Consider the following 22,918-nt stretch of genomic DNA (forward strand, 5'->3'; position numbering starts at 1 on the left):
TGGCTCAACTTTCTCATTTTTTTTCTTTCTCACCAACCAAACAATGCTTTCTCTCTCGCTCTCTCACTCAGACCCGTCCAAATTAGGGTTTTCATAGACACACCACCCTCTCTTGGATCTCCACCTCCCCCAAAGAAAATGCCCACCAATCACGAGATCACCACCGACCCTCACCTCTCTCTCCCGCCACTCACGAGCCTTCCCGGCAAAACGGACGGCCATAATCGGGCTTTACACACCTCCGATTGCCACGGGCTGTGGCACGACGCCGTTCTGGTAGTCTTTTCGGTGGGCTTCGTAGTGTACCTGGCGCTCCACACCAAGAAGAACGTGAAGAAGCTCTGCAATCGACGCTCCTACATTGTGATTTCTTACTATGCCCTTCTCTGGCTCGCTACCCTCCTCAACCTCGCTTGGTCGTCTCTCCAGGTACACTAAAACAAGTTTTTTTTTTTTTTTTTCCTTAGTAACAATAACAACAACAACAATATATTTGGTATTAATATCATATTCATTTGCTAACTTTAGTTCAATCAATTATAGGGATGCAAACTCACCCCTAACTTGAATAATTTTGATGATAATAATAATAATGGTATTAGAAAAATAATAAGATATTATTCATAAAAAAAAAAAAAGAATATTGTTACTGATAGTGATCTTAAATTAATTATTTTGTTGGTTTAGTTTGGAGTAGGATGCAATGTGGTGACAGACAGTACTCATTGGTTAATCACACTTGTTGACTCAATGCGGATGTGCATTTTGCTAATGAAACATGATGCAAGCTCACCTGTAAGAACGATGATAATTATGGTGATAATAGGTGTAGTTGATTGAGTGGTGGAAAGTGATAGACCTTAATCTTGTGGAGCAAGAAGCTAGATAATTAGGTGATTGTCATTCATTGTCCTTGAAGATAGATTTTTTTTTTTTTTTGATAGTGCTTAATGGGTTGAAATTTGATTTGATGAGGCAGGCATGGCAATGCTCTCCTGGGAAGGAGGCAGCGTGGAATGTCCTGTCATTGTTCACGGCATCCGGGATGCTTTGTTTGGAGATTAGCTTGTTGGCTTTCTTACTCCAGGAAGATTACAGTACTGGGTTGGATGCTTTGGCGCATAATTTCGTTGTCTCGGGGATTGTTGTTGGTGTGGATATGCTTCTTAAGGTAATATTTGGCATTTCCTTACAAAGATATGGGTGGTCATTCTCGTTGTGTAACATTTTATGTTTATGTATGAACTGTGATGGTTTTGGTTTTGTCACTGATACTTACATTAAAAAAAAAAAGAAAGTTTTGTCTCTAACGAGTGACACCCCTTTGGTATCTATGTTGGGGCCTTTCTTTATCTGGAAAAAGTCATGCTCTCCTGTTTACATGTGATCAGATTTATGGGTATGGAAAAAGCCATGCTCTGCAAATATTGCCTTGTTATCTCAAGCATTGCAATTTTACTGTTATTTAATGCTCCCGCTGCTATTTCAATTAAGCAGTAATGCTAAATGGGGTCTATTTAGGCCACTTCAAGCTAACCAAGTTGCCATTTTTGCATACTACATTTATGCTTACATAAAAGCTCTTTAAGTTCATGCTAGAAGAAAATGCCAGAGTTTAGGAGTGATTTTGGGTAAGTATTTTTTCTTTTTGCAATGGGTACTATCTCTAGCAACAAATCAAAGAGGCTGAGCAAGTTATCTCATATATTTAGATTAATTGGAGGAATCTATTTAAGACTATCGCTTTGCTCTAGCATGATAAAAACACCAAATTGCTTATGTGCTAGAGTTGATGGATATTCCTTCTTTTATTTTTTGATATTTATTTATTTTTTATCTTTGTTAAGAATGGAAACATATATCTTTAATAATTAATTACGGAGCGATGCTATTTAGTAGACATCTATACAATTAAGATGAAGTGTGTTTTTTTTTATTATCTTACAAATGCTGATCCAATGACTAATTTTCACTACCATATCATCGAATTTTATTGAAGTCGTATATTAGTCTACTAAATAACATTATTCTTAATAGCTTTTTACCTCTCCAACTAACAAAACATGAACTTTATGAAGTTAATTTCCATGTTGTATATGCATAATTTGGAAAATGAAAACAAAAATGTAATTTTCTTGAATAACTTATTTGAATTCTTACTGGAAGAGCTTGGGCATGCATGGACTCCTGTTGGACATGGCACACTACCAAAATGATAATGGATACACTATTATTTTAGATGTGGGGCTGGAATTGCACTGGCATAGAACTGATACAGTAGGAAATGGTGGGTTTATCCATAAGATATCATGTGTTTCTAAATTGTTGACATACACCGTGGAAATTAACTATATAAAATTTGTGTCGTTACTTACAGGGTTAGATATGTAATTTGTGATTAAAAATCATCTGCTTGTGATAGACGTTTCCTTTCTTGATTAGAAAAAAAATATAAAGGAGGAATGTGGAATCTATATGCAACAATGTGATCATATATTTCATTATCTGATATGCAAGAATGTGAGCACATTAAAAGAAAGCTCTCCTAGGTGCTCTTTGTTTATACTTCCCATGTATGTGGGTTGCGCCCCTCTACGCTCTTTTTATATATCATCATTACTTATCAAAAAAAAAAAACAATGTGATCATATTGTTGACTAATTTGTATTGAGGCGATCACTTAAATTACTTGGTACTTGTATAGAATGTTGATTAGAGGGGGAAGAGGACTATTCTGGGGCATTTTTAGAATGCTTACACTAAATTAGATAAACGTTTCACCATTTATGTGCACATTTAAGGATATTAGTGGTGACATAATATTTATCTCTATGGTATTACCTGGGACCACGGAAGTTACATAAGTGAAATGGTATCTGGGAAGATGATCAGATGAAGCCCAATTTTTATTCATTTACTTTACATACTCCCGGGGGGGTTCAGTTATGCACAGAATGTACATGCTCATTTGCTTGTATGGTCAATTTCTACCAAGTTTGCTAGAATTGTGTCTTTCGCTGAAGTAAGATTCTGAGATGAGGATCTTGAGCGTCTTTCCTGCCTCTGGGCAGATGTGGTGTTTGTGCCGCAATACAGGGAGTCACATTATTCACTGATTGCAAAACGAGATCCCATTGCTCAGCAGGCCTGTATGTATTGTTATATACAATTAGTTTAAACAAAGCTTGTAATATTGTCATATTTGGTGAGATCAGTCATTGCAGTTTCCTAGGATCATATGATTTTGTAGTTTTTCTTTTATGGATTTTTTCTAGTTGGTTTTGGTAGACAAGTGAGGACTGAGGAGCAAATTTCTGACATATTAGACTCTTGTACTTGCTCTAAAAATGTATATACTGTCTTTTTTCTTTTTCATTTTTTCTTTTTGGCTAACTAAGGAGAAAGGAAATTAGTAGATGAAACTTAAAAAGCATAAACCCCAAATCGAGAAACCAGTCTCCATTTATATATTTACTTGTACCTCATCTTATACATCTATTGGTGTGATTATCAGCTTTTTCATTTTTGAACTCTTCCATTTTCAGGTAATTTATGTATTTGGGTTTGGGGTCCCACTGTTCATCGACGGTGCTGGAAGTTCAAATAAGGTGAAGTGGGGTTTGTGGATCATCCACAAACTATTGCTTACTGCAGTCTATGCCTTCATATTGTTTGTGCATTTCTCAAAATGGAGAGACAAGCTGCCTCGTGAGTACATCTCAAATTTTGGTTGTCATTGTTATTCTTGCAGGATTTGATGTAATTTAACATGCAGTTGCCTCTTTATCTTTTGCAGCCAGACCAGCATTCTACAACTATATCGTGATCATGTTTGTGGTTAATGCGGTAGCATTATTTGCCTGCGGGCTTGCCGGGATCGGGGTTGGCTTTGGGATTTGGTAACTCTAAATTCCAAGTTTGTCAATGAAGTTAAAATTATGTACCCATATTTTCATTTACTGCATTTTGACATGGATCTACTGCAGGTTGTACAATCTCACAGATGTCTGCTATCACTCATTTTATCTACCTTTTCTGTATATAACTTTTCTAGCTGATTTTTTCCAGGTGATTTCTCTACCACATACATTATCTTCTTGTTTACATTGTGCGCATGGTGACGATAACACAAAGCTCAAATTTTGATGTTTACAGGAGGACGATTTTCTTTTGGAAAATGCATATTACTCCGAGATGAAAGATGCTGGGTTCTTCGATGCTGATTGGGATTAGTACATTTTGACAATTTTTGCATTGCAATACCGTTTGTTGTTTACTATGTAAATAAATGTAAAGGTTGTTCTCTTGGATTCTGTGCATTCCGGAAAAAGTGCTACTCCATTGCATTTTTGTAAGTTTTTACAAAGGTGCTATATTACAAAAGTGCCATGGAGCAGAGCACTTCTCTTACAATGTAAATCACTAAATTGTGAATTTTACCCCACTTGCTATGTACTTTCTTTCCTTTTACGGCCCACCCCAAAATACCCAAAAAAAAAAAAAAAAAAAAGAGAAAGAGGAAGAAAACTGAAGCTGTGTTTTTGTTAAGGATAATGCCATAAAACTCCAATTACCGAATGACATTTTTTGTTTTATTAAATAAAGTTGTTTATTTACTAATTTATTTAATGAACATGAGACATATAACTATTTACATGTATGCTTTTAATGATTGATATTTATTATATACATTTTTTTTTTTTTTTTTTTTTTTTTTATGACTAGGAACCTCGACAAAGCCAGGCTCTTTGGACCCATTCCTACTTGGTAAATCTTGAACCTATGCAACGCACCCTTGAAAGTTTTCTTACACGGATCAGGGTAAATCGCTAGCTTTTTACATCAAGGGGTTTGGCTCCAAAGGGGGTTTGCATCTAGCAAGTCTCAAACTTGGGATATAAGGGGTGATATTCCTTAAGACCACGCGCCTCAACCACTAGGCCAATTCCTTGGGGTTTTATTTATTATATACATATAAAGTCTATAAGTTATAGAATGTGATATAGGTGTGAGTAATGTGATTATAACACAGAAAATTTAAGTCATAAATTTTGTAACTTAAAAATTGTAGTTCATAGTTGGCAATGAAGTTGTGCATTCCATTTGCCAAGACTATAACACACCAATCATGAAGATCAATCTTAATAATGTGAATTGGAGATTTAGGATTTGATGTGTTGGTGGGATTACAATGCATTGAATGGTCTACATAAGTTGTTAGTCTTTTATAACACTAACAAAAGAATAGTAGTCACTCTCAATCTTGAGAGGGTCATGAACTCAAATGTGAAAAGTAGATCACTTTGATACCTTTACGAGTGAGATTTTTTACGGTAAAAACCACTCTTTGATTTAATCAAAGCGATAAGAAATATCCCATTGAGGTATATTTAATAAAATTTGCTATTCTCAATCTCTGGTCAAAGTATTTTAGTAAGAGTTACTAAAATTATTATGTATATAAGGAAATGAGATTTCACAAGTACGAGAATAATCAATAGATTAAATTGGTTACTCAAGGATAAGAGGTAATGAATTAAAGTGACAGTTATTTTATGGCTTTAATTCGACTACATATTATTTCATGGTTGGGTCATTGACATTATTTGATGAGGACTGCTACAGTTTTTCCTAGTGTTATCCTGATCATACGTTCATGTTATTTTATTAATTTTTTTAAGAAAATGAGGGATTGGTAGGGTAAGGTTTTTTTTTTTTTTTTTTTTGGAAAACAATATCCATGTAGGATTATGAGAACACTATGAGAAACCGTAACATTTCTCTTATTTTAGTTATATAAAAAAAAAAAAAAAATGACTAGTTTAATTGCTCCTAATTTATGACCATATTTTTATTTATGCCTCAAAACTTTAAAAAGTTACATCGGGGCCCTAAACTACGATCTAGTGTTAAATTATACACTTTTTCATTTTTTGTCCCAAAATGCCCTTGAAGTTATTAAAAAAATTACCATTTGCAAAAAAATTAAAATTATTAAAAAATTAAACAAAAAGGGAGCCTTTCTCATATTAAGTTCCTTAATTTGAGACAGTGACTAGAAAGTTGTGCTTTTGTCAAGAAGTATTAGTTTTATGGTGACATGGTGTACTATAGTTTAGAATAATAATAATAATAAAAATCTTACAGGAGCAACTGCATTATCAAAATCATGGTTTCTCAGTTGTTTTTGGAGATGTTAGAGGGAACAAGGTAAGCAACTCTGGCTCAGTGTATCCTGGTCTAGACCGGGGTGATGGATGCAAATAAAATCTTCTCTCTTTTATGGCTTTCTCTTCTTCTTGAGTATTCAATTCAGGTATTCCTGATTCTCCTTTCTTTTCATCTTCCAAGATGCATAGCCTTGAGAAAATTGTAGAAGGGGTCACAGGGCTTGGGAGAAAACCAGAGTTTCCTGATGTGGTGGGGGAGAAGCGAGGGTGCTGGTTGGTTGATGCGCCTGCAGGTTTAAATTGGACAGGGGGTTTAACTATCTCAAGTCTAGGCCTAGAGTATTGCCTTCTCTCATGTAGTCTTGGTGTTGCTCTCTTTACACCCACCTTCGTTGTTGCCACTTCTTTTGCTGCAATATTACCCTCTGATGGGCCGGTTAGCCTCTGTACGACCTCTCGGAAAGTATTTGTATTTGTTTGTACAAATGTTGTTAAGGGTTTACAACCGGTTGTGCCATGGCTACCCGGCTTCTCCATGGATTATGTTTATTTCATTTGACAAGCTTTTTAATTAATTACCACTTATCCAAGCTCTTACCTGCAATAGAGACCCGCTTATAAACTGGGATAGATGTGTTTTCATTTAGAAGACAAATTATAGATAGATAGGAGTTTAACATCTTTAAATGATAGCAAATACATCATGGTGGAAATATTTATAAATTAGACTACTAAATCTTATTAGGTATGTTTATGAATGACTTTACTTGCCTAACTTAGTCTAGTCAAGAGCAGCTAAAAGGGAGCATTTTAGAAGTTAAACCAACACATTATCTTTAACTTTAAGATGAACAATATCAACTTGTTGCATGTTGGAAGTCATATGTGCATGATATACATTTTTATTTTCAAAAAATATTGTAAGCAATTTTTTTTCAGTTAGAGAGTATAACCAGCCTAGTTGCATTTATGGTGATGAATGGTGAATGTCACTGACATGCTATATGATATTAGCAATAAGGATATAATGCAATGAAGCTGTCCATTGCATGTAATGGCCAACCACATCTGAGTGGCTGCTCGGGCCTCATCTACTCAGGCAGGTGCCTTGCCCCTACCTGAGTAAATGGAGCTCGAGCTGACTGGGCACTTACCCGAACAAGTGAGGCTTGTGCAACCTCTCTCATAAGCTTCATTGCATGTTTCAATTATATGACCCAAACCAATTAAGATTCAGTACATAAGCAATAAAAAGAGAATGACTTGTGAATGTGATTGAAATGCTATATGATATAAAGGATAAAGATCCAATTCAATGAGGTTGTCTATTGCGCATGGGATCATGATTCAGTTTAATGAGGTTGTTTGGGCCCACCGGCTCGAAGACGTGCTCGATCAGCCCGATTAGATGGAGTTCGAGATGCCTGAGCAACCTTTTACATCAATCTCATTGCATGGAATCCCCATCTTGATTTCAGTTAGTTGATCCACACTAGTCAAGTTTTGAGTATGTAATCAATGGAAAGAAAATGACATAGTGAATACTCAAAACTTGAGGGCGTGGTGAGAGCTCGAGGGCGTTCTTGAGGACTCCTTGGAGCAAGAGTGTGTAGAAGCTTGAGGAGAAGGAAATCACTCCAAAGGTAAACAGCTTCTCCTCTGTTTTATTCCCGTTTATTGGAGTTGTAAAAAGGATAGTTTAATATTGTTGTAGGGTGTTAATTTTTTTGTGGAGTGTTAAAGGAGTTGTTGAATTGATGCTTTGAAATTTATGGCATGGCTGTGCCGGTCACTAACTTCATTCGTTAGTGAACTCTAATTCAAGTGATTCTCTTGCCTTACCAAAACAGGGTCAAGTTTGAGGTTGTAATTAAATTCAACACTCACCTAATTAATGTACGTGCACTACCGGTAGAAGTATAGAACTAAAAAAGAATAAGAATAAGATACGTAAAAGATTATCAAAATCTGGGTTTTAAACAAAATGCAACCAACTTTAATCATTAGTAGGAACATATGGAAATGGAAGTAAGAACATAAACAAGTGGAAAATCTAATCATAGTCCACAACACAAGATACTATGATTCATGTTTACTTCTCAGTTAATGCATGTCAATATAATGTGATTCCAATTTATCAAACATAAAGGAAGAAAAGTTGGAATGGAGAGAATAATATATATGAAAGAAGATCCAAACATCACCTCAAGAACTGTGTAGCTGTACGTGCTTCAACACGTCGGAACATGAAAATTAGGTAGAAGAAAGAGAACGTACATGAGCAAGAAGAAAGAAAAGGAAATAATAAGTGAGAGAAGTATATGGGAGGAGAGAGTAAATAGAGAACAAAATGCAGCTAAGGTTTTCTGGCATACACTTTACTAGCCAGTTAGGACAGAAAATGTGACCTCAAAAGCCATTGCAGCCGTTGGTTTTGCCAGATCTCATGTTGTTTGTTATAAAAGGGCAAAACCCATATCACAACCCCTTCAAAATAACCGTGGAAATGCCTTTGATTGTTGAGATTCTGCAAAGCTTCTCACTTTTAGGGAATGAATAACTAATGCCCCGATATGGGTGGCATGCCCTTGCTTGAGGTGAGTTGACCCTAGTACGTACAGTGGTACTGGTTAATTGGCGAGTCCTCTAGGCCACATCTCCATGCAAGGCCTTCATGCATGTTCAACTTGTTAGATTTATCGGTTGGCTCATTTTGTGTCCAAAATTAGATTTTATGTTTATTGGAACATTGGTAGTTGTTATACTTAAGTTTAATGTAAAGATGATGAAGATCTCTTTAAGACGACAAGTATTGCAGCTCATATCCGAACATGATAGATAGGGTCGGTCCAATGTATTTGGAGGCCTTAAGGCAAAATTTGTAAGTGAGACCTTATTTCTTTTAATATTTAAATATTAATTAAATAATATTTATTTTAATATTTTTATTTAAAAATAATTCTTCTTACTTTTTTGGATGCAAAATTACTGATTAAATTTTTATATTCAAGATTTACTAAAATAAAATAAAATCACAGTGACGCAGAAACAACTCCCTAGATGCCTAATGCTAGTGTTTCTTGGATGGCTAAAGCATCCGTCCTGGCAGCTAAGATTTTAGTGTCTTGGTGAGTGACAATATTTTGAGTAACAGCAACAATCATCACTCCATTTTCCATGATCGAATTTGTCACTTTAATTGGATTACTAACGGCAGCAGATGTTGGTTATTGAATGTGTAGAAGGTTGCCCAATGTTAACAGCAGCAAAAATAAAAAGAAAAGAAAAATAAAAAAATAAAGCGGCAAAAATTGGAAGAAAAAGAATAAAAAAAAGAAAAAGAATTGGAATAAGAATAAGAATAAGAACCCCTTTCGTAATCATTTTTTATAACAATTTATCTTAGACCACTAACTAATCACATGGGAGTGGGACAATATATGCTGTTTTGCTTTTAGACCACTAATCTTAGACCACTGATCTCGAGACGCGGCAAAATGTGAATGTACAAGGCCATTGGATGTTTAACACAGGCCATTGAATTGTAGTAGACCACCAACTACAATTGCATTTATTCTGCGTTTTGCACGCACAGTTATGCATCTGTTTCAACAGCTATTATTGAATCATGGATTCACTATCTTTAATCAACACTTGAGATTCCTGCATCGAGTGGCATGGAGCGAATCTTATGCAACTACACTTGTACATGATTATATGCAAGGTTTGTTTATTCGATAGTGTGATACAACTGTAATGCAATTTTATCAAACAACAATTATATGGTGTGTGAAGGCCATGAGATCATACTTTTTGGAATGATCAAACGTCTTAAATTGAAACTTATAATTGATGATCGTGGGCAAGAGTCAAGAGAACACATGGCCATTTATGTTTCTACATAAGCTTGTAGAGGAATTGAGGCCCTATTAAATTGAGTCATTTTTTAAATTATTCATTTACCATGATTAGAGGCCTTAAATTTTTATGGAAAATTTTTTTTGTGCCTTATTAATAAAATGTAACCAAAATATTTTTTTTCGGGCCTTATTCAAAATTTTTTTTCGGCTTTACTAAATTGGGGGCCCTAGGCAACGGCCTAAGTCGCTTAGCCTTTGGGATGGCCCTGATTAAGGGCTTCGAAGAAAGTGGGAGGAAGGTGGTAAGGACGGTTGCTCATTATGTCCGTGGGTTACACCAGTCTCGTTCTTTTTTTGGTGATATTTTTCGGAGAGTACATATTCATCTACCTTCTATGTCCATTACATTTCCCTTTCAACCTGAAAGTCAGTGAATGATAAGGCTCTACTTTTAAAAGGCATAAGAACAGATACCAAACACTTCCGATTTTTTGTTATGAAGCTGATTCTGAAAGATGGAAATCATTTGTCACCTCTGTCAGATGATCTTAAATTTTTTGTTTTTGTTTTGTTTTGTTTTTTTTTCTCCTCCGCACTTTTCCAAGGGTTTGACATCAAGGAGGTCCAAAGTCGTACTCCATTACATCTTCATGCAACTCTTCCATCGGGCAATCTTCAATTGTGCTGATCGACTTAATTTTATAAGTGCAATTGCGGACTACCGAAGTTGTAATCATAAGCTGTTTGACACAAATCTCAGATTTGATAAAATGGCCTATTAGCTACATGAATGAAGAATTTTTTTAGTCACGACCATTCTCTTACAAGCATAGCGAACAGATCCACTCCTAGTAATCCATCAAAAACAGCAAAAAAAGGCAAATGCTATGGTTATGTACCATGGTTTATTCGTTGTATTCATAATCATTTACCAGTCTTGTTCTTTTTTTGGTGATATTTTTCGGAGAGTACATATTCATCTACCTTCTATGTCCATTACATTTCCCTTTCAACCTGTAAAATCAGTGAATGATAAGGCTCTACTTTTAAAAGGCATAAGAACAGATACCAAACACTTCCGATTTTTTGTTATGAAGCTGATTCTGAAAGATGGAAATCATTTGTCACCTCTGTCAGATGATCTTAAATTTTTTGTTTTTGTTTTGTTTTTTTTTTTCCTCCGCACTTTTCCAAGGGTTTGACATCAAGGAGGTCCAAAGTCGTACTCCATTACATCTTCATGCAACTCTTCCATCGGGCAATCTTTAATGGTGCTGATTGCCTTAATTTTATAAGTGCAATTGCAGACTACCGAAGTTGTAATCATAAGCTGTTTGACACAAATCTCAGATTGGATAAAATGGCCTATTAGCTACATGAATGAAGAATTTTTTTAGTCACAACCCTTCTCTTACAAGTATAGCGAACAGATCCACTCCTAGTAATCCATCAAAAACAGCAAAAAAAAGGCAAATGCTATGGTTATGTACCATGGTTTATTCGTTGTATTCATAATCATTTCATCGAAATGATTTGATAAGTTTTTCATCTGTCTAAAAAATTTAAATTTATTAGTATAATATTTTTTGTTTATTGACATTATTTTTTATGTAATAACATCGTCATGTCACTCAAAATCAGCTCCAATTCACTCAAAACTGAGGATACAAAGAAGTGAGTTGAGATCTCAAAAGCAAATTAATCAAACACTTAATCGACTATTTCCCAGTATATGCGCAAAAATATTAGACGCGTTATTGATGTGTTTTCATCGTAAGAAAGTTTTCCTCATCATTTATCTGTTGTGTAGAGGATGAGTTGTTCAGTTTTAAATCCGATAAACCCAGGTACAAAATCTAAGTTGATGGGAAAAAAAAAAAAACTGTTTATTTACTTATTATTATGATTAAAGTTCTTTTCCTTTTTTATAGAATATTCGTCTGTTTTAGAACACTTGGACTAGTTAGATGCAAATGCTAAAAATCAATTGGAAATATGAAAATTCAATCGTAAAGGAGACATTAAGGGCAGGGCTGGCTCAATGTATTTGGAGGCCTTAGGCGAAATTTGTAAGTGAGACCTTATTTTTTTTTAATATTTAAATATTAATGAAATAATATTTATTTTAATATTTTTATTTAAAAATAATTCTTCTTGCTTTTTTGGATGCAAAATTACTGATTAACTTTTTATATTCAAGATTTACTAAAATAAAATAAAATCACATTGAAGCAAAAATAGCTCCCTGGATGCCTAATGCTAGTGTTTCTTGGATGCATGGCTAAAGCATCCGTCCTAGCAGTTAAGATTTTAGTGTCCTGGTGAGTGACAATATTTTGAGTAACAGCAGCAGCCATCACTCCATTTTCCATGATCGAATTTGTCACCTTAATCGGATTACTTACAACAGTAGATGTTGGTTATCGAATGTGTAGAAGGTTGTCCAATGTTAACAGCAGCAAAAATAAGAAGAAAAGAAAAAATAAAAAATAAAAAAAATAAAGCGGCGAAAATTGGAAGAAAAAGAATAAAAAACAAAAAGAATAGGAATAAGAACCCATTTCGTAATCATTTTTTATAACAATTTATCTTAGACCACTAACTAATCACATGGGAGTGGGAAAATATATGCTGTTTTGCTTTTAGACCACTAATCTTAGACCACTGATCTCGAGGCGCAGCAAAATGTGAATGTACAGGGCCATTGGATGTTTAACACAGGCCATTGAATTATAGTAGAGCACCAACTACAATTGCATTTATTCTGTGTTTTGCATGCACAGTTATGCATCTATTTCAACAGCTATTATTGAATCATGGATTTACTTTCTTTAATCAACACTTGAGATTCTTGCATCGAGTGGCGTGAAGCAAATCTTATACCTCTACACTTGCACATGATTATATGCAAGGTTTGCAAGGTTTGTTTATTCGATAGTGTGATACAACTGTAATACAATTTTATCAAGGGAAATTATATATAAAATTTTTAGGTTAACGCGCTTTTATTAAAAATTCTTTGGGTATTTTTTTTTTTGGAAATTTAGTTCCTAGGTCACTCGAAACTACTAAAAAATTTTATTTCGTCAATTTTTGTTAACTGCTGTTAGTCCACTCAAAACTCTCTGTTTTATCTGATTAAAATATTAATTTTTTAAAAAACAAATAAAAAATAAAAAAAATTGAAGGGTGCGCAAGCCACCCCAAACCACGTGGGGGTGGCTTACGGCCACCCCATAGGGGTTGGGGGGTGGCGGTGCCACCCCTGGCCACCCTTCAATTTTTTTTATTATTTTTTTATTATTTTTTAAGATTTAATTTTTTGAATTAAATTAATAAAAAATAATATTTTAATCAGATATTACGGGGAGTTTTGAGTGGACTAACGGCAGTTAACAAAAATTAACGGTAGGAAATTTTCTAGTAGTTTCGAGTGACTCAGGGACTAAATTTTCAAAAAAAAATACTTAGAAATTTTTTAATAAAAGCACGTTGACCTAAGAATTTTATATATGATTTCTCTTTTATCAAATAACAATTATGGTGTGTGAAGGCCATGAGATCATACTTGTTGGTATGATCAAACGTCTTAAATTGAAACTTATAATTGATGATCGTGGGCAAGAGTCAAGATAACACATGGCCATTTATGTTTCTACATAAGCTTGTAGAGGAATTGAGGCCTTATTAAATTGAGCCATTTTTTAAATTATTCATTTACCATGATTAGAGGCTTTAAATTTTTATGGAAATTTTTTTTTGGGCCTTATTAAAAAAATGTTACCAAATTTTTTTTTTTGGGGCCCTATTCAAAATTTTTTTTGGCTGCTACCACCCCCAATCGGCCCTTGGGGGTGGCCATATTTTTTATTTTTATTTTTATTTTGTTTTATATTTTATTTTTACAATTTAAATAATAAAATATTATTTTTTTAATTAATGGGACACATGGCAGCTTGTACACCCTTAGATGGGATTTAATGGCCAGAATTTCAAAAAAAATTAATGGATAATTCCTCAACTATTGCTGAGGATCCCCAATCTGTCTTAATGTATTAATTTTGACTGATTACTAAATTGGAAGTCACTAAAAAAAAATAAATGAAGGCAATGAAAAACTGATCATAGCTCTATCCAAAGTAACTTAGCACATACTTTTATGCGAACTTGATCTAGAATGATAAATCTAAAGCCTAGAAAATTCTTCTGAATTTGTATTGGAGGTCCCATATTTTTACTTTATTGTTAGTTTACCTAACATATACCAAAATTAATGATATCTTCCTTAACAAAAAACTAACATTTTTTTTTTTTTTTTGGCCTATTTCTTAGTGGAAAAAAGTCAAGCAAGCAAGAGTAAGATGAAATGCCTATTAATTACGTTAATTATATTTCAATATAATTAATTGCATTAATTATATTTCAATATAATCCACATGTCATTAATTAGCATAATTAATTGCGTTAACTATATTATAATCCATGTATTCTTCTTGCTTAATTTTTTTTTCATTATACTATTCATTTTAAATCATATATACTTATATGAATAAAAATTTATTTATTTTTATTTAAAGATATGAGATATATTTTTATACGTCTTTTTAACTTATAATGAAAAATGATGTGTTTAAATTTTAAAATTAAATTATAATTAAGAATTATGTGCGGGGTATAAGCTAGTTAATGTAATTTTAAGTCAAATCGAAAATCAAGCAAGATTTAAAGATAATTGTAGAAGGGGAAAGTAATGCTTTGCTGAAGAAGTGTTCTCTATAATGTGACATGGTGTGTAGTAGTTTGGAATATGCAAAAAACAAAGTTGTTACCAGAGAAACTGTATTTTCAAAATCATGGTTTCTCAGTTGTTTTTGGAGATGTTAGAGGGAACAAGGTAAGCAATTCTGGCTCAGAGTATCCTGGTCTGGACCGGGGTGATGGGTGCAAATAAAATCTCCTCTCTTTGATGGCTTTCTCTTCTTCTTGACTATTCAATTCAGGTATTGCTGATTCTCCTTTCTTTTCGTCTTCTAGAATGCATAGCCTTGAGAAAATTGTACAAGGGGTCACAGGGCTTGGGAGAAAACCTGAGTTCCCTGATGAGGTTGGGGAGAAGCTAGGGTGTTGGTCGGTTGACGTGCCTGCAGGTTTAAATTGGAGTGGGGGTTTAACTATCTCAAGTCTAGGCCTAGAGTATTGCCTTCTCTCATGGAGTTTTGGTGTTGCTCTCTTTAGACCCACAACCTTCATTGCTGCCCCTTCTTGTTCTGCATTACCTTCTGATGGGCCAGTTAGCCGTTGTACGACTTCTCGGAAAGTATTTGTATCTGTTTGTACAAATGTGGTCAAGGGCTTACAACCGGCTGTGCCATGGCCCCCGGGCTTCTCCATGGATATTGTTTATTTCATTTGACAAGCTTTTCACCTCTTATTCAGACTCTGACCTACACTAGAGAAAAAACATCTTTTAGATAAACATGAGTTTGACGTCTTAAGATTATAGGCTTATAGCAACTACAACATGGTGGAAATATTTGTAAATTAGATTATTAAATCTTATTAGGTATGTTTGTGAATGACTTGAGTTGTCTAATTTATTCTATTCAAGAGTAGTTAGAGAGAGCATTTTAGAAGCTAAACTACCCCATTAACCCTAACTTTAAGATGAACAATAACTCGTGGCATGTTGGAATTGAAGTCATATATGTGATAAACACTTTATTTTTTTTCAAAAAATGTTGTAAGCAAAATTTGTCAGTTAAGAGAGTATAACTAGCCTAGTTGCGACGAGGTATCTCAAACACATGGTCTCTTCTTCACTGATCTATCATCTTCTTCTCAACTAGAAGCCTTCTTAGATGCTAACTGGGCTAGGTGCCTTGATAGTAGTTGGTCCACAGGATCTTATTGTGTTTTCTTGGGTTCTAATTTGATTTCATGGAGTTCTAGAAAGCAACCAACCATTTCTAGATCAGTATTAAGGTGGAATATTATAAATCTCTTGCCAATACGGCTACAGAGTTACTGTGGATTCACTCCTTACTTCGGGATCTCGGTGTTGTTCTCTCATCGATCTCCACCCAAATTGTGGTGTGATAATATTGGGGTTACTTATCTCTATACTAATCCTATTTTTCATGCTAGGACCAAGCATGTTGAAATCGATTTCCATTTCGTTCGTGATAGGGTTGGTACCAAACAATTTGAAGTGTATTTTATTTTGAGCAAAGACAAGATTGCAGATGTGCTTACTAAGCCTATCGTGTCTGGTCATTTTCAATTCTTTTGTTCCAAGTTAACGTGATGTCCCCCTTGTTAACTCACGCTTTGAGAGAAATGGAAAGACCGATACATCCGTCTTGGACACTTTCATTCAGAGTTGGAGAAATAGAAAGAGAAGCAAAAGATGTGGATAATATTAGCTAGTTTTGGGCACAAAGGCGAGTGACTATGACAGCTGGATCTTGTGCAGAGCAAATTTGGTGAAAAGTCTAATCCTGGCTACATGGATTTTGAAATTTACTTGCAATGTGGCTTGGGAACATGATGGTCCACGTAGTATTACGCACCAAGAGCATCTATCATCATAAAATTATGTTGAGCGTGTAAAAAATGATAGAGTTTTACATTAGAACAATGTAAAAAGTGTGAGTGAATAATATAGCATTGTTGGGTTCAACCTCATAAGCTTAAATTTTTGGGTTGTGTGGTGTCTCAACATATATGCTATATTATAAGCTCACTAAAAAGACTCTCTAAGATATCAATCTCCCTAACAGTGGTATTAAAGCCGATGATGTAACACTCTAGTCTCATATTGGGAAAATTTGAGGAGTAGCCCATATAGATTGGTTAGTTTATAAAGATAGTCATGAGCACTAAGTCCCACATTGCCTAATTACAAGGTGAAACTAGGTTTTATAAAGAATTTTAGGAAAGTTCAAAATTGACTAATTATTTTAGGGTGATAGTGCAGATGTGGCTAGACCTTTTTCTTAGGCCATTACAAATGGTAGTAGAGTCATGTCAGGCCATGTGGTATTGGATGATGTGGCCCTGACGAGGACGTGAGAAGTTTAAGAGGGGGAGTTTGTAACACCCCCTCTTAAAAGATGAGGAATAGCTCACATATAGTGGATGGTTTATAAAGATAGTAATGAGTGCTAAATCCCACATTACCTAGTTACTAAATGAAACTATGCTTTATAATGAATTTTAAAAAAGCTTTAAATTGACTGATCATTTTGGGGTGAAAAAGTAAATGTGGTTAGCGCTTTTTTCTAGGTTGTTACAAATGGTAGTGTGTGATATGGTGGAGTGAAGCATGCACATACAAAGGTCACTAGAGTATGGACAAAAATGTGCAAATGTGCAAGTATGGATGAGCGTCCTTGGAGTGAAGGGCAAAGGTTCGTGGCATGGGCTTGACAATGGTTCTTGGAGTAAGAAGAAAGGTGCAAGTTGTGAGCATGAATGATGGTCCTTGGAGGAGCAAAAAAGTTCATGGCATAGGCATAACGAGAATCCATGGAATATGGATAAAGGTACGTGGCATGGACAAAACCTACATACTCACATAGCCTACAAGTGATCTTAGAGATAACCTATAAGATTGATAGAAGGCTTCTATTTGAGGGGGAGTGTAGCGTACCATGGTGATGGATTCACATATAAGAGGGAGATTGTTGAGTATAATGTGAGTGTAAAAAAGGATAGAGTCTCGCATTGAAAATATGTAAAAAGTGTGAGTGGTTAATATAATATTGTTGGACCTAAACTCATAGGTTTAAGCTTTTTGATTATTTGGTGTCTCAATATGCTATATTATGAGTTTACTGAAAAGACTCTCCAATGTATTAATCTCTCTAAAAAATTAGGATGAACAGTGAGTGAAAGTCTTCCACGTGAAGTTCTTCTGCTCATTGTTGTGAAAATGTTAAATTCTATCCTAATTAACGCAATATGAACTTTTCAAAAGACCTTTCTGACTCTTGTATTAATATATTAATCTAACCCTCTTTTATTTTGTGATAAATAGAAAATTCCTACAATATTAAAAAAAAAAAAAGAAAAAAAAAGAGGTCTCCAAGAGGTAGCTCAATCGGCTGGGACTACACTTAATAAAGCAGAGGTCACTAGTTCGAATCTTCCCCCCTCTTAATGCCGGATATGTCAAAAAAAAAAAAAAAAAAAAAGAGAAAAGAAAGAGAAACTGAATGAACAAACCCAATAGCTGAAATAGCCAATAGTAGAACTACAATACCAATTGAAGAGACGAGAAAAGGGAAGTAGACCCTATAAATTCGTAGATGATTTGGCAACCAATTTATTTTTAGAAGTCTAAATAACCAATCAGAGAATTTCGATTTTCAGGATCTAAAAGAATAATTATTTTATGTATTTTATTTTATTTATTTTCTTGTGTCACCGAATGCATTATTTAATTTTTTATATATTTATTTAAAATCTTCAAACATAATGTATTTTTTATTCACACTTTGAATCCTTATTTTATTATATTTTTTATTTGGCCCCTGGCTCCGTACGTAATGTGAGGAAGCATAACACAACTGAAATTGTTGTTCCTTTAAGACTGATGTAAGCAGCCTGGTTTTTCTTAGTTCGAGGCCTAGAAGAAACAAAGAGCTACGAGTAACTTCATTTCATCACTGAACTCTGATCATAAGAACAAAATGCAACCAGCTTTTATAATAGGTAGAACAAACAAGTGGAAAATCTGTCATAGGATTCATGTTTGCTTCTCAGTTAGTGCATGTGTCAATATATATGTAATTAATCAATTTATCAAACATGGCAGAAGAGAGAAGGAATGGAGAGAATTATAATATGAAAAGGTTTTAAACATCGATCACCTGAAGAAGTGATTATGAAGCGGTGGTGCTGCAACAAGTGGAAAACTCTGGTGTCATTCAGAAAGAGAACACATGTGCAAGAAGACAGAAAAAAAGGAGACAATAAGTGAGAGAAGTAGAGGGGGGGGAGAGAGAGAGAGAGAGAAAGAGAGAAAGAAACTAATTAATGCAGCTAAGGTTTTCTGGCCTACACTGTACAAGCCAGTTAGGACAAAGAAAAAGTAACCTCAAAAGGCATTGCAGCCGTTGGCTTTGCCACATTACATGTTTGTTTGTTATAAAAGGTATCACAGTCCTTGAAGATAACCGTGGAAAAACTAAAATGGCTTTGCTTGTTGAGATTCTGAAAAGAACTTCTCTCTTTTTGGGAAGGAACAACTAATGCCCCGACATGGGTGGCCTGCCCTTGCTTCATCTGAGTCCTCCATGGCCACATCACCATGCATGCAAGTCCCTCATGTCCATCTCATCCAACTTTAAAGTCCCCGCCCGTTTACTGGTAATTGGTTGCTTCTTCTTCTTCTTCTTTTTTTCAAAACCATTTTACCAATCAATTTCATTGAATGAGAAAACAACCTTAATTAGTTTTAATTAAACAACAGGAAATGGGATTTCTAGACTCTGGTTTCTGGGTTACTCTCAGAATTTTAGGAATTTTTTGGCAACCCAATTCTTTTTGTGAAACAAACATCAAAATTTGAGCTTTGGTTCCTAAAAATGGAGGGTCTAGTTCTGGGTTTCTTTCTGAACCCGAAATTTAACTCTAACCCAGTTGTTTTATTTACTGGATTTGGTGTTATATATGGTAAATCTGAGCATAGTTACACATTTTGGTATTTTTTTTTCTTGGTAGTCATTTGCCTATGTTATCAAAATATAAATCTTCGATGAATTTATTGGTTTTTGATTTATATTAAGTGTCAGCAATTATGTTCTCTCAATCAGCTATGTAAGTTGTTTTGCTAAAATATAGAGGGAAAAATACAAAATCGGCCATGTAATTTACCTAATTTGTAATTAGTTCAGTGTGTTATTAAAATGAATTCGAAGGTCTATGAGATATACCAAAAAAATCAAATTATGTCCACTGACTTACCAGATTTTGATAGTAGTCAATTACTACAAGAATTACAGCCATTGACGTCGTTTAAAAGAAATGTCCACCTTGAAAAAACGAATGATAAGGGCTAGTTTGGGTGTGCGATTTTTTTTTTTCTATTTTACTCAACTTGACTTAAAATTGCGAATATCGATAAAAAAAAAAGAGTTGAGATTATGTTTGGGTTGTTTAAAGAATATAAAATATAATAATAATAAATCAAATTAAAATTTTTTTATATATATATATTTGAAAAAACAAAAACAAAAACAAAATTTGGTTGGTTTTGAATCACCCTAGGGGTGGCCGAGCCACCCCCGAAACCCAGGCGGCCACCCCCAATTGGTTTCGATATTTTTGAACTATGACTATTACTTTTAAACTCCATGATATACTCTAACACATCCTTAGACCCCTCCGGCAACTAGATCTAGCAAGAAACCACGACCGCAACAAACTTCTTTTTCAGGAAGATCATCACATATCTAAAAACCACCATCCCAGACTGCGTGTCATATTGTTACGTGAATACGTAACGGTGTAGAATTTTTGTTCTGAGGGAACTTAGACCTTAGATTTTAAGGGAACTTAGACCTTTTAAATTTTTAAAAAAATCTAAAAACCCTTTTTCAAACACAAGATTTTGAATTAATTTTCTGATTTCTTCTTTATTGATTGAACGTTGTTAAATAAAGATAAAATGGAAAGATAAAGATACAAACAAACTACTAACTAATGGATAACAATTGAAAATAGCTAAGCCTCCTTAAGTAATTAAACTTTTATAATTACTCTAAGATATTTATTAAACCACTCTACTCTATGTTAAGGTAAAGACAAGAAAACTTCAAATACTTGAAGAGCTTCATAAGATACATATTTGCAAGTAGTCTCTTTGTTGTAGATTTCTACACTTATAACACAATATTGCATGAGAGCTGAGAGAGAACCTAAAGTGAACAGCACGAGAACCCAGAACGGCTGAGCTTTGAGCTTGTCCATGAAACAGAGCTCCATGTTGGAAGAGCTAGCGTGCTTTGCTTTGGATCTGAGTGGGACAAAGAAACTGTGTATTACCTGGCCATATACGATTTTCATGAAGCAACGATAGCAGAGTTATATATATATATATATAAGTACGTAACTCCAACCAATGAAAGCATTTCACAATTGACAAAATGTCAAGCAAATGAGGACGCTTCTAATATTATAGCCTTTTTTGGGCTGGCCAGCCACTTCATCATTTTCCCTTTTTGCGGACTAGAGCCTCTAGGGGTTGTATGTACCTTTCATCATTCGAGGCCAATTGAAGTTAAGACATCTCTCATGCACTCTAGCTGTGGTTTACTTTCCCTTCTGCATATATATATATATATATATATATATATATATATATATAAAGATTGAAGGTCAAAGACTAGAAAACTATGTTTACTGAAGAGTTTAGTTTCCCAAAAGTCACCTCCAACAGTACCATTCCTCATCCCTTCCGCGTGTTGACAGCTCTCTAGTTTATCCGGATTATAATCTTGATGAAGATAGTTTTTCTAGGAAAAGTTTTTCCTACTTAGAAAGCAGGATGAAGAGAGAGATGGGTGCTGATGCTGCAGCAAGCCAAGATCAGACGTCAGAGGAGAAAATGGACGTGTTGTGGGAGGACTTCAATGAGGAACTACAAAGGGTATCTTCCATGAAGAAGAAGAAAGAAGCTCAGAGATTGTCTGATTCCGAGCCTTAAGGTGGTCATGCAACCAAAGAGATCATGCAGGCGTTTTCCAGGTTGCAGGCCTTGAAGATGCCCAAAACAAGCAAGAGACCCAATTTGATGGTGCTAATGAAGATCATGTTGAAGAAGCTCATCTTGCTCTGCATGCGAAACTCACCTCAAATCAAGTAGAACTACTAGCATATATATATAACTCTTTTCTGTCACTTGGATGTTGCTGCTTCACGGCAGTAATTTCCAATGGGTTCACACTGTAGTATAGATATCAACATTTTTTGGTAGGCATAATGGAAGTAATTTCTTGCTTCTATATAAGAAACATGTTAAGTTTTCGAACTTAATTTGCTATGCAAAAGATGCTTGCATCAACCTTTGTCTCTCTCTCTCTCTTCAAATCACCGAGTCAATCTGCAAGTTCGATTGAGTTATCGCCTGACATAGTTTTATCAGGACATCAATGAGACTTAAGACAATTAATACTAATCAGGTTTTGAGATTTTCATTGCGGGAGTCTAACTTTCGCCCCAATACTTGCCCATCTATATATATAGAGATTACCTTGAGGCCACTAATCTCATAACCATTAACCAATTAAATTTACTGGTCAAATTTTAATGCCACATGAGTATCCTGGCATTTTTCTTTGTTAGCATAATTGTTTCTTAGAAAAATGCTTGTGGTGTTACAGTTATAAACTGCGAGGGTAGTCTACATGGCATTGATATAGTGGTTCACATGACACTGTTACATCAACAACAATTAAATTTAACTGTTTAGTGATAAATATAATATGGATTGTCATATCCGTTTGTAAAAACTTGTAAAAAGACTTATAGTACGTACACCTAGCATCACAATTGTTTCTTCTCATTGAATGAGTTACTTAGCTTAATTGTATTCACATGATATTATGATAATTGCAATTGGAACTTAATTTCAGTGATTTATAAAGAGAATCTAGAATCAAAACTCATGGTGCATACATGTAGGAACTAACGCAACGTGACAATTAATGGACATGCAACAAATTAACAGGCCTTAATTCACGTGATGAGAGAGAGTATGTAAATGTAGTCTCAAATGAACCATCAACCACATAAAGAAACACACTCACACTCTCCGTCAATTTCCCCCCACCGGAAAAGAAATCGACTCTGATGAGTTTTTCATAATATAGGGCGTTGTAAAGA

At 34.6% G+C, this 22,918-nt stretch overlaps 3 protein-coding genes across 3 annotated transcripts; 1 reads left to right on the top strand and 2 right to left on the bottom strand.

Moving 5' to 3' along the window:
• Positions 1-4,470, top strand: LOC132175451 (protein CANDIDATE G-PROTEIN COUPLED RECEPTOR 2-like). The gene is made up of 6 exons (XM_059587404.1): positions 1-429; positions 980-1,171; positions 3,546-3,708; positions 3,797-3,899; positions 3,987-4,068; positions 4,156-4,470. Exons 1-6 carry the CDS (start codon positions 139-141, stop codon positions 4,231-4,233), a joined length of 909 nt encoding a protein of 302 aa, XP_059443387.1. The 5' UTR covers positions 1-138; the 3' UTR covers positions 4,234-4,470.
• Positions 4,471-6,167: 1,697 nt separating this feature from the next.
• Positions 6,168-6,707, bottom strand: LOC132173379 (VQ motif-containing protein 31-like). Its single transcript, XM_059584868.1, has one exon. The coding sequence runs from the start codon at positions 6,705-6,707 to the stop codon at positions 6,168-6,170; it is 540 nt and encodes a 179-aa protein (XP_059440851.1).
• Positions 6,708-14,881: 8,174 nt separating this feature from the next.
• Positions 14,882-15,421, bottom strand: LOC132174002 (VQ motif-containing protein 31-like). The gene has a single exon (XM_059585720.1). The coding sequence runs from the start codon at positions 15,419-15,421 to the stop codon at positions 14,882-14,884; it is 540 nt and encodes a 179-aa protein (XP_059441703.1).
• Positions 15,422-22,918: the final 7,497 nt, after the last annotated feature.

Source organism: Corylus avellana, chromosome ca3, assembly GCF_901000735.1.
Source record: "Corylus avellana chromosome ca3, CavTom2PMs-1.0".
NCBI lineage: Eukaryota > Viridiplantae > Streptophyta > Magnoliopsida > Fagales > Betulaceae > Corylus > Corylus avellana.

What these genes read in the sequence shown, in the direction of transcription:
- LOC132175451 (XM_059587404.1), top strand. Translation starts at nt 139, where the DNA reads ATGCCCACCAATCACGAGATCACCACCGACCCTCACCTCTCTCTCCCG. An exon ending in TCGCTTGGTCGTCTCTCCAG is followed by an intron (nt 430 to 979) that starts GTACACTAAAAC and finishes TTGATGAGGCAG; the next exon opens with GCATGGCAATGCTCTCCTGG. An exon ending in TTCTAGCTGATTTTTTCCAG is followed by an intron (nt 4,069 to 4,155) that starts GTGATTTCTCTA and finishes TGATGTTTACAG; the next exon opens with GAGGACGATTTTCTTTTGGA.
- LOC132173379 (XM_059584868.1), bottom strand. Translation starts at nt 6,707, where the DNA reads ATGGAGAAGCCGGGTAGCCATGGCACAACCGGTTGTAAACCCTTAACA.
- LOC132174002 (XM_059585720.1), bottom strand. Translation starts at nt 15,421, where the DNA reads ATGGAGAAGCCCGGGGGCCATGGCACAGCCGGTTGTAAGCCCTTGACC.